Below are 12473 nucleotides of genomic sequence, written 5' to 3' on the forward strand. Positions count from 1 at the left end.
TCACTTCATAGTACCCGTTCATCATTTCACATTAGTGGGGGTGGATTTCTCGATGTGTTGATAACGTACTTTTTGTTCATCATTTCACCTCAGTCAGTAACGCTCTCAGCTTGTCTTTCTCTTTCAATGTTTCCCATTCAACCTCAGATCTTCCTCAGTCAGTAACCCTCTCAGCTTGTCTTTCTCTTTCAATGTTTCCCATTCAACCTCAGATCTTCCTCAGTCAGTAACCATCTCAGCTTGTCTTTCTCTTTCAATGTTTCCCTTCACCCTCAGATCTTCCTTAGTCAGTAACCCTCTCAGATCTCAGTCTCAGATCTTCCTCAGTCAGTAACCCTCTCAGATCTCAGTCTCAGATCTTCCTCAGTCAGTAACCCTCTCAGATCTCAGTCTCAGATCTTCCTCAGTCAGTAACCCTCTCAGCTTGTCGACTTCATCACTGTTTCCCTTCACCCTCAGATCTTCCTCAGTCACGTGGTCACATTATTATGCACAGCACAAAGAAAACATCATTTTGTGATAAAAAAAAAATTAAATACTGTTATCTCTCTCTCTCTCTCTCAGCTATTATCTGGTCCCCTGGGACAAGAGACTATATCCTGCAGTCTTGTGGGCCTCTTTGTTCCCAATTTAGAAGCTTGACACTGTTTATTGTTCATTTGTGATGCTTCGTTTGATATTCGGTGTTCTTTCACCGCTGACATGCCGACACGTCTTTATCAGTGTCAGCTATAACGGTCTTGTCGTGTGATGTATGTTCAATGCAGAACCTGACGTTAACATTTTCTTACGAGGGTGTATTTTCTAACTGAGCAGTATAACAATTTGACTTATAAGCAGCATTTCGTTCTCTCCCTGAGAAATCAATACAGATCTGAAGTCTCCGTTCTATCCGAAACAGAAAGCCATCTTTGAGCGTATAGATGAACTTTGACCTGCTTTTACATCATAAACATTTATCAGAGCGGTTGACAACAACAACCAGGCGAAATAATATTTCGCATCAAAATTGTGTCCCTGAAGATGACATTCCATATGAACCATCTTTAAGGCTTGACTCTTTAATTACAGATAAAATCAATACTGTGGTTGAATACAGTGCAATCATGGACAGTATACAACAATAACGTCTGTTTTTTTCTATCCTTCTTCTTCCCACCATGTGTTTGTTACAGGAGGGTTGTCTTCTCAGCAAGATAACGTCTGCAAACGTAAGTCCAACAGTACCGCATGACATTTTTCCACAATGCATTTCCCCACAATGCATTTTCTCAGCCATTTGATTTATTTATTTTCACGGGGGGGAAAGAAAGGCAAACAACACCGGACTTGGAACCATTTCGTGTGTACATGTTGTAGTTCCATGTCATGCTCTATGTCTATGAACCTTACCTGTCAGTTTAACTTTGAAACGGAGAACAAGACAGCTGACGAACATTCTAACGATGCATTAAACAAACAGGTTAATTGTCAGGGCAGAGTTGTTATTTTGATTATCTAGTCATTAGTCAGGTCAATTAAATACAAGTAGCTTCAAGCAAAACGCATTCCTTTGTTTTTAGCACATGTCACTTTGTGAGTTGTTTGTAAAGGTGTTAGATGGGTAATTCTTTAATTGTCATGAAAGGACACTCTTCTTCACTAGAATGTTCTTCACGGGTTGCTTTGTACCACGTCAAAGCCCCGAAGGTGCAGAATGCATCCAATTCAGTTCTTGAAATTGAAGAAATGTGTTCTGTGTTTGGATTGCTGATGTTATGGTTTATAATTTAAAGTTTTTCTGTAAGACTCAGCGATGTAGAAACAACGTTCTTTTCAAATTCTCTCAGTTTCTTTATGTTTGATGGCACAGCTCTACCTGACTTGTTCCTACGGCAACAAAAGACACAGCACCCTTTTTCGCTCTTACGGCAGCCAGACCACATAACAGCAAATGGAATTATACCGCAACACATGACCTTCATGTCTTCTGTTACCTTTCATCTATTTTTCACTTTCGTTTTCTTACAATAAATCTATTTTTCTCATATATTGTATATTGCAACACTTAACCCAGGCCTTGGAGTTCAGTTGACTGAATTCTGTTCTGTATGTAAAGCCTTGAGCTTGTCACCATGTGACCGACAGCGTTGCACCCAGTCCTCATGCAAGACCCATCACAATACTGTGTTAACCCTTTGAACTAAAGTCTTGCCTTCAGCTTGGGGAGCTAATTATCCAAGTCTCATCTCTTGACTGGTTCACTGACCCTCCTCCATTACATAGTTGTCGTGGCCAGAACGCTAATGATGAAGTAATTACAGTCCCGGCAAGAACAATTGATATTCACGTGCGTCATATAAAGTGATGCATTACATAATATTTAACAAGGACAACGGTTTAGACAGGTTTCATCTCACCTGTACATTGCAGGGTTTCAGAGTGCAAAACAATACATGTTTTACAACTGAGCAGGCTTGCATTATGATCTGGAATGTGGACAGATTGTTGTTGGTGAATAGTGTCCTGGTTTAATTTGCCATGTTTCAGATTCTACTTCCTGTTTAACTGTACTAGATCAAGACATAGCTCCACTATATATTTATATATATATATATATATTAGTCCTGTCTGAAAGTATTCATACCCTTTGCCTTTTTCCACATAATATGGAGTTACAGCCTGAAATTAAAATTGGCGCCACAATTTCGATTTTATGTCACTGACCTACACGCAATTCTAATTCATGTCAAAAGTGGAATTATTCTTTTAGAGAAATTGTTACAAATTAATTAAAAATGAAAAGCTTAAAATGTCTTGATTCAATAAGTATTCAACCCCTTAGTTATGGCAAGCCTAAATAAGTTCAGGAGTAAAAATGTGCTTAACAAGTCACATAATAAGTTGTATGGACTCACTCTGTGTCACACCCTGACCTTAGATATCTCTGTTTTCTTTATATTTTGGTTAGGTCAGGGTGTGACTAGGGTGGGTACGCTAGTTTTTTTGTATTGTCTAGGGTTTTTGTATTGTCTAGGGCTTTTGTATGTCTAGGATTGTTGTAGGTCTAGGGGTTTTTGTATTTCTATGTTGGCCTGATATGGTTCTCAATCAGAGACAGCTGTTTATCGTTGTCTCTGATTGGGGATCGTATTTAAGTAGCCGTTTCCCTTTGGTGTTTGTGGGATCTTGTCTATGTGTAGTTGCCTGTCAGCACTCGTTTGTATAGCTTCACATTTCGTTTTGTTATTTTGTTAGTTTGTTCAGTGTTCATTCTTTAAATAAATAAGAATGTACGCATACCACGCTGCGCCTTGGTCGAAATGTGAAGCTATACAAACGAGTATAACGAACGTGACACTCTGTGTGCAACAACAGTGTTTAACATGATTTTTTAAATGACTACCTCATCTCTGACAAACCGCACATACAGTTGTCTGTAAGGTCCCTCAGTCGAGCACTGCATTTCGAACACAGATTCAACCACAAAGATCAGAGGTTTTCTAAAGCCTCACAAAGAAGGGCACCTATTGGTAGATGGGTAAAACAATCTATGTTTTTAGCATATGTCCCTTTCAACATGAAGTACACTTTGGATGGTGTATCAATACACCCAGTCACTACAAAGATACAGGCGTCTTTCCTAACTCAGTTGCCGGAGAGAAAGGAAACCGCTCAGCGATTTCACCATGAAAGTCAATGTCGACTTTAAAACAGTTACAGAGTTTAATGACTGTGACAGAAAACTGAAGATGGCTCAACAACATTGTAGTTACTCCACAATACTAACCTAAATGACAGATGGAAAATAAGGTACAGAACAGAAATATTCCAAAATATGCATCCTGTTTGCAAAAAGACACTAAAGTAAAACTGCAAAGAAATGTGGCAAATAAAGTAACTTCGTCTCCTGAATACAAAGTGTTATGTTTTGAGCAAATACAACACAACACATCACTGAGTACCACTCTTCATATTTTTGAGCATGGTGGTGGCTGCATCATGTTATGGGTATGCTTGTCATCGACAAGGTAGTTATTTTAGGATATTAAGAAACATAATAGAACTAAGCAAAGGCTAAATCCAAGAGGAAAACCTGGTTCTGTCTGTTTTCCAACAGATACTGGAAGACAAACTCACATTTCAGCAGGACAATAACCTAAAACACAAAGCCAAATATACACTGGATTTGCTGACCAAGATGACATTGAATGTTCCTGAGGGGCCTAGTTACAGTTTTGACTTAAATCTGCTTGAAAATCTATGGCAAGATTTGAAAATGGCTGTTTAACAATTATTAACAACCAACATGACAGAGCTTGAGCTTATTGTACAATTCTACAATGTAGAAAAGAGTACAAAAAAGAAAAATCCTTGAATGAGTAGGCGTTCTAAAACTTTGACTTTGGTAGTGTATATCTACATGTATCTCTTATCTATCTATATATCTATATACAGTGGGGCAAAAAAGTATTTAGTCAGCCACCAATTGTGCAAGTTCTCCCACTTAAAAATATGCAAATAAATTCATTAAAAATCGTACAATGTGATTTTCTGGATTATTTTTCCTCATTTTGTCTGTCATAGTTGAAGTGTACCTATGATGAAAATAAATTACAGGCCTCTCTCATCTTTTTAAGTGGGAGAACTTGCACAATTGGTGGCTGACTAAATACTTTTTTACGCCACTGTATATCTATCTATCTATCTATCTATCTATCTATCTATCTATCTATCTATCTATCTATCTATCTATCTATCTATCTATAAATACATATATATATATATATATATATATTAATTAAGTTGGAAAAAATAGGATGATCGAGCAGCAGTAAGGGCTCTTCGATACTGCACGGTACTGTCTTTCCAAGTTAGTCCGAAGACTCCCAGTTTGGTGTGGCGCCATTTCCGTTCCAATTTTCTGGAAGCTTGCTTCAGAGCTCGGGTATTTTCTGTATACCAGGGAGCTAGTTTCTTGTGAGAAATGTTTTTAGCACTTCGTACATCAGCTGATATCTCAAAGTGCTGTACAGAAACCCAGCCTAAAACCCCAAACAGCAAGCAATGCAGGTGTTGAAGCATGTTGGCTAGGAAAAACTCCCTAGAAAGGCCAAAACCTAGGAAGAAACCTAGAGGGGAACCAGGCTATGAGGGGTGGCCATTCCTCTGCTGGCTGTGCCGGGTGGAGATTATAACAGAACATGGCAAAGATGTTCAAATGTTCATAAAGGACCAGCATGGTCAAATAATAGGTCTGGGACAGGTAGCACGTCCGGTGAACAGGTCAGGATTCCATAGCCGCAGGCAGAGCAGTTGAAACTGGAGCAGCAGCATGGCCAGGTGGACTGGGGACAGCAAGGAGTCATCATGCCAGGTAGTCCTGAATCATGGTCCTATGGCTCAGATCCTCCGAGAGATAGAAAGAAAGAGAGAATTAGAGAGAGCATACTTAAATTCACACAGGACACAGGATAAGACAGGAGAAGTACTCCAGATATAACAAACTGACCCTAGCCCCCCGACAGATAAACTACTGCAGCATAAATACTGGAGGCTGAGACAGGAGGGGTCAGGAGACACTGTGGCCCCATCCGATGATACCCCCGGACAGGGCCAAACAGGAAGGATATAACCCCACCCACTTTGCCAAAGCACAGCCCCCACACCACTAGAGGGATATCTTCAACCACCAACCTACCATCCTGAGACAATAGCCCGCAAAGATCTCCGCCACAGCACAACCCAGGGAGGGGGGGGGGGCGCCAACCCAGACAGCAAGATCACATCAGTGACTCAACCCATTCAAGTGACGCACCCCTCCTAGGGACGGCATTAAAGAGCACCAGTAAGCCAGTGACTCAGCCCCTGAAATAGGGTTAGAGGCAGAGAATCCCAGTGGAAAGAGGGGAACCGGACAGGCAGAGACAGCAAGGGCGGTTCGTTGCTCCAGAGCCTTTCTGTTCACCTACACACTCCTGGGCCAGACAACACTCAATCAAAATACCCACTGAAAATATGAGTCTTCAGTAAAGACTTAAAGGTCGAGACCGAGTTTGCGTCTCTCACATAGGTAGGCAGACCATTCCATAAAAATTGAGCTCTATAGGAGAAATCCCTGCCTCCAGCTGTTTGCTTAGAAATTCTAGGGACAATTAGGAGGCCTGCGTCTTGTGACCGTAGCGTATGTGTAGGTATGTACGGCAGGACCAAATCAGAGAGATAGATAGGAGCAAGCCCCTGTAATGCTTTGTAGGTTAGCAGTAAAACATTGAAATCAGCCCTTGCCTTGACAGGAAACCAGTGTAGGGAGGCTAGCACTGGAGTAATATGATCACATTTTTTGGTTCTAGTCAGGATTCTAGCGGCCGTATTTAGCACTAACTGAAGTTTATTTTGTGCTTTATCCGGGTAGCCGGAAAGTAGAGCATTGCAGTAGTCTAACCTAGAAGTAACAAAAGCATGGATACATTTTTCTGCATAATTTTTGGACAGAAAGTTTCAGATTTTTGCAATGTTACGTAGATGGAAAAAAGCTGTCCTTGAAACAGTCTTGATATGTTCGTCAAAAGAGAGATCAGGGTCCAGAGTAACGCCGAGGTCCTTCACAGTTTTATTTGAGACGACTGTACAACCACTAAGATTAATTGTCAGATTCAACAGAAGATCTCTTTGTTTGCATCCACTTCCTTATGTCTGAAACACAGGCTTCTAGCGAGGGCAATTTTGGGGCTTCCCCATGTTTCATTGAAATGTACAGCTGTGTGTCATCCGCATAGCAGTGAAAGTTAACATTATGTTTTCGAATGACATCCCCAAGAGGTAAAATATATAGTGAAAACAATAGTGGTCCTAAAACGGAACCTTGAGGAACACCGACATTTACAGTTGATTTGCCAGAGGACAAGCCATTCACAGAGACAAACTGATATCTTTCCGACAGATAAGATCTAAACCAGGCCAGAACTTGTCCGTGTAGACCAATTTAGGTTTCCAATCTCTCCAAAAGCAGCATTAAGGTCTAGGAGCACGAGGACAGATGCAGAGCCTCGGTCTGATGCCATTAAAAGGTAATTTACCACCTTCACAAGTGCAGTCTCAGTGCTATGATTGGGTCTAAAACCAGACTGAAGCATTTCGTATACATTGTTTGTCTTCAGGAAGGCAGTGAGTTGCTGCGCAACAGCCTTTTCTAAAAATTTTGAGAGGAATGGAAGATTTGATATAGGCCGATAGTTTTTTAAATATTTTCTGGGTCAAGGTTTTGGCTTTTTCAAGAGAGGCTTTATTACTGCCACTTTTAGTGAGTTTGGTACACATCTGGTGGATAGAGAGCCGTGTATTATGTTCAACATCGGAGGGCCAAGAACAGGAAGCAGCTCTTTCAATAGTTTAGTTGGAATAGGGTCCAGTATGCAGCTTGAAGGTTTAAAGGCCATGATTATTTTCATCATTGTGTCAAGAGATTTAGTACTTAAACACTTGAGTGTCTCTCTTGATCCTAGGTCCTGGCAGCGTTGTGCAGACTCAGGACAAATGAGCTTTGAATGAATACACAGATTTAAAGAGGAGTCCGTAATTTGCTTTCTAATAATCATGATCTTTTCCTCAAAGAAGTTTATGAATTAATTACTGCTGAAGTGAAAACCATCCTCACTTGGGGAATGCTGCTTTTCAGTTAGCTTTGCGACAGTATCAAAAATACATTTCGGATTGTTCTTAAGTCGCTCTGGATAAGAGCGTCTGCTAAATGACTTAAATGTAAATGTTCTTATTTTCCTCAATTAAGTTGGAAAAATAGGATGATCGAGCAGTGGTAAGGGCTCTTCTATACTGCACGGTACTGTCTTTCCTAGTTAGTCCGAAGACTTCCACTTTGGTGTGGCGCCATTTCCGTTCCAATTTTCTGGACGCTTGCTTCAGAGCTCGGGTATTTTCTGTATACCAGTGAGCTAGTTTCTTATGAGAAATGTTTTTAGTTTTTAGGAGTGCAACTTCCTCTAGGGTATTGCGCAAGGTTGAATTGAGTTCCTCAGTTAGGTGGTTAATTGATTTTTGTCCTCTGACGTCCTTGGGTAGGCAGAGGGAGTCTGGAAGGGCATCAAGGAATCTTTGTGATGTCTGTGAATTTATAGCATGACTTTTGATGCTCCTTGGTTGGGTTCTAAACAGATTATTTGTTGCAATTGCAAACGTAATGAAATGGTGGTCCGATAGTCCAGGATTATGAGGAAAAACATTAAGATCCACAACATTTACTCCATGTGACAAAACTAGGTCCAGAGTATGACTGTGACAGTGAGTAGGTCCAGAGACATGTTGGACAAAACCCACTGAGTCGATGACGGCTCCGAAAGCCTTTTGGAGTGGGTACTACATGATTCCGTATGTGTTATTTCATAGTTTTGATGTCACTATTATTATACAATATCGAAAATAGTACAAATAAAGAGAAACCCTTGAATGAGTAGGTGTGTCCAAACTTTTGACTGGTACTGTATCTGTTTTCACAGACAGCTCGGCGATGAAAAATCACAACAGATTTGTCCAGGTCTAGGTGATGCATCCAGGATGATCACAGCAAATCTGCTCTGATCCACTCGTGAGGCCAGTTTATCATTCAAAGGGATAAGGGGATTGGTAGGCAGACCGATGTTAATCATGCAACATGCCCCCCCCTCTCTCTCTCTTCTATATTTATGATATTTTGGATGTAGAAGTGTATAGGCGGGAGAAGGTAGCTAGGTAACTCATTGAGCTGTATCTTCTCCCTGGATGAAGTGATGTATAGTATATCCTACTCTACCGTATCTCCTCTCCTCCGCATGAAAATACAAGGGATTCCTAATCCCTCGCCCCACCGTGAAGCCAGGTCCATCTGCACATTGTCTGGTTTGCTACCAAGAGAGTGGCTTTAGTTTGGATAGGGCTGGCTTGTTATAGAACTTGGCTTCTTTCCTCTGTTTAAAAAAAAAAAAAAAAAAAAAAATTATCTCTCTCTATGCACATAGTTTTCAAGGCACTGTTTTATCTGGCGGACTCTGTTTGGTCTTTATATCTCTTACACCAGCTTGTGTTTGTTTTATGGATTTCTGGCACGTTCTTTAGAGTGAGTAGTAAAGCTTTAACAATATGTACACCATGACTGTTGTTGTCGTGTCAATCTTTTATCTCAACACAACAAAGAAATGACCAACCATTAGAAAAAAAGCACTCTGTTATAAGAAGAAATATGCTCTTATTTTCAGCCTCTGTGCAGATTGAAAACTAGATTGATTTATCTTTTTACACCTTTGCACAAATTCCATTTGTATAAACATCTGACAGAGATATGAAAACTCTACGCTATGATTATGTCCTAATTATCATGGACAGCTGTTTGTTTGAATCAATTCTGGCTGTCATTGTCTGAGCAGAAAGACTCAAATAAATTAGAAACATGTGGAGAGGAAGTGAGCAGCTGCATTCCAAACGACACCCTATTCCCTAAGGGCCTTGGTCAGGAGCAGTGCACTATGTAGGGAATAGGTTGCCATTTGGGATGCAGTTGGCTTCTCATGGAGCTGCCAAAGCTCTGTAAATATGATCCTGTACTTTCCGTTCATGAAGACTTGACATTGATGTAGTGGAGTAGTCGACAGCTTGACATTGCTATGGTGGAGTAGCCAACAGCTTGACATTGCTGTGGTGCTTCTACACCTGCATTGCTTGCTGTTTGGGGTTTTAGGCTGGGTTTCTGTACAGCACTTTGAGATATCAGCTGATGTAAGAAGGGCTTTATACATTTTTTTATGTTTTATTATTTGAGTAGTCAACAGCTTGACATTGCTGTGGTGGAGTAGTCAACAGCTTGGCATTGATGTAGTGGAGTAGTCAACAGCTTGGCATTGATGTAGTGTAGAAGTCAACAGCTTGACATTGCTGTCAACAGCTTGACATTGCTGTGGTGGAGTAGTCAACAGCTTGGCATTGATGTAGTGGAGTAGTCAACAGCTTGACATTGCTGTGGTGGAGTAGCCAACAGCTTGACATTGCTGTGGTGGAGTAGTCAACAGCTTGGCATTGATGTAGTGGAGTAGTCAACAGCTTGACATTGCTGTGGTGGAGTAGCCAACAGCTTGACATTGCTGTGGTGGAGTAGCCAACAGCTTGACATTGCTGTGGTGGAGTAGCCAACAGCTTGACATTGCTGTGGTGGAGTAGTCAACAGCTTGACATTGATGTAGTGGAGTAGTCAACAGCTTGACATTGCTGTGGTGGAGTAGTCAACAGCTTGACATTGCTGTGGTGGAGTAGTTAACAGCTTGACATTGCTGTGGTGGAGTAGTCAACAGCTTGACATTGCTGTGGTGGAGTAGTCAACAGCTTGACATTGCTGTGGTGGAGGAGTCAACAGCTCGACTAAATGTGAGAAAAGCAGGATGTTCCAAGGCTGATATCATTTAATTGCTTTCATTGTGGAATAAACTGGGCGGCCATGTTATCTTTGATGGAAGGACTAGCTAAACAGTCCCTTCTCTTATTAATCCTATCAAACCTGTACCTAACCTTAAGGCCAATTGAATAGTTTTGGCTTCAGTTTTTGGAAGAAAAGGTAATCGACTGACAGGCTTGACAACTAATTTACTTGAGACAATTAGCACAATGAAAACAGATCTTAGAGGTGTTTAAGGGACTGTGAAGAATAAAGGAGAATTCTCTCCACACACCGGTGGTAGTCGTGGAAACGTGTATTTTCAACACGCACGAACACACACACAAACCTACACGTACACCCTCTTCAATGAAGGAAATACATGTACATGTATTTATTATTGCTCGTAATGACATCATAAAGCAGAAAATCTCCTAAGTCTTTTCTTTCAGCGTTTTAATTGTAAAGATTTAGTTTAGTCAACCCTCTGATAGTCCTAAATGAGCTGGTAGGGTGTTTGCGGATCTCTTTATTTGGCAGGGCTGAGGCCTCGTTTGAGCCAAGATTTTTTTTTTTTCTCCCTCCAACCCATTCTTTTCCTCTCCCTTATTTTGTCTGCCTAATCAAAGAACAATAAGGTCTTTATCGGTATACCACAGTAGTGGAGGAAAAGTGCTTTTTTCCAAAGAGGCACAGACGACTCCCCGTGAGGATAAAGGACCGTGTGTTAATGATGTTTTTAATTCAGAACTCCCATATTGCTTTAGCCGCTCTAGAGATGGAGAAATGTAGATTATTGGGGTGAGGCTATGATATTGTTTCATGAAACATTTCTTCTAATCAGTCTGAATAACAGGTTGAATACAAACTGAAACACAATAACAAAAACATATGGCAATATAATCAAGTTTTCAGTGTTTTATTTTCCTCATAAGATGCAATTTGAGACTGAGAATCGTGTTATGAAATGAAATCGTATTCACAGTGAAATTGCCCTTTTTCTCCAAACTGTCCAATGTAACCAAAAAAATCTCCTCACCATTTAGAAAATTGCATGTAATAATACTTTAGTCTTTTCACTGTTAATTGTCTTCAAGGTCTATTTTTTTTTTTTTTTTTTGACTTGGCAAAGAATGACCTTCTGAAACAACATCTAATTTCAATTCATTCAGTTTTGAAATATGATTATAGTCAAAGGTGTAGAATGTACTGGAGATGAAAAAAAGAGAAGATAATTGATGTTCACGGATTACCCTTTGTTTGTGGTTCACAATCTGACTCAACTACGTTCTCTTTTCTTGAAGAACGGCTAGCATTTGTGGATATTGACCTCCCTATGGGGTGTTTCTCTTTGTAGTACTACCATCGTGCTCCTGAAAAAGGTCACTCCATGAACTTCTGTAACTCTCCAGAGAAATCAAAGAGCTACTCCCTTTGAGAGGAGAAGAGATCTACAGAACTGGTACAATCCTCAGACAGACCTTTTCTAATCAAAGTCAGTTCATCCACACCTCCTTCCCTTTATCTAAATTGGGCTGGTGGGAAAAGTAGGACATGGTGCAGCCTCGTCAAAAGGGTCAATCTATTATAATAATTTTATGGGCAGTAACTGTCAATTAAAACTCATACACTATAAGTAGTCAACGTGCATTTTTGAATAGTATGTCATTAGCCTTGACTGGTATATCTCAGAAGAGAGCTGATTTTAGATTCTAAGACCAGTTAGATTACAATTAGACTGTCGTGACGTAATACGATATTCCTCGGAGAAGATGTGACAATGATGGGGACTTGTCTTGTTAGACATGCAAGAACAATCCCATAATACGCAACCAATTAGTCTGAGATTTCCCCCCAAATGTCGTCTCCAAGGTGATTGAATTAGCTCTCTCTGCAGCTGAACGCACCAACAACGTCCACCACACTAAAAACATGTAAATCAACATATTGTTCCGTGGTGTTTTTAGACCCAGCATCACGTGACGTTAAATGAATGTTGTGTTTCCAGCATTGTGTGATAAAGTATTACAGTTAAGTTCTGTTTTGGTGTTGTGTTTTTTTTTATAGACCAACTGTCAGT

The 12473-nt window shown here is 40.4% G+C and overlaps 1 protein-coding gene across 1 annotated transcript in view; it reads left to right on the forward strand.

Moving 5' to 3' along the window:
- Positions 1 to 12473, forward strand: part of LOC118381825 (protocadherin-11 X-linked) — a 325295-nt gene that overhangs the window by 198984 nt on the left and 113838 nt on the right. Inside the window, exon 5 of the mRNA XM_052517370.1 lies at positions 1176 to 1211. Coding sequence (XP_052373330.1) covers positions 1176 to 1211 — 36 coding nt within the window. The remainder of the gene's footprint in view (positions 1 to 1175; positions 1212 to 12473) is intronic.

The sequence above is a fragment of the Oncorhynchus keta genome, chromosome 4, assembly GCF_023373465.1.
Source record: "Oncorhynchus keta strain PuntledgeMale-10-30-2019 chromosome 4, Oket_V2, whole genome shotgun sequence".
NCBI lineage: Eukaryota > Metazoa > Chordata > Actinopteri > Salmoniformes > Salmonidae > Oncorhynchus > Oncorhynchus keta.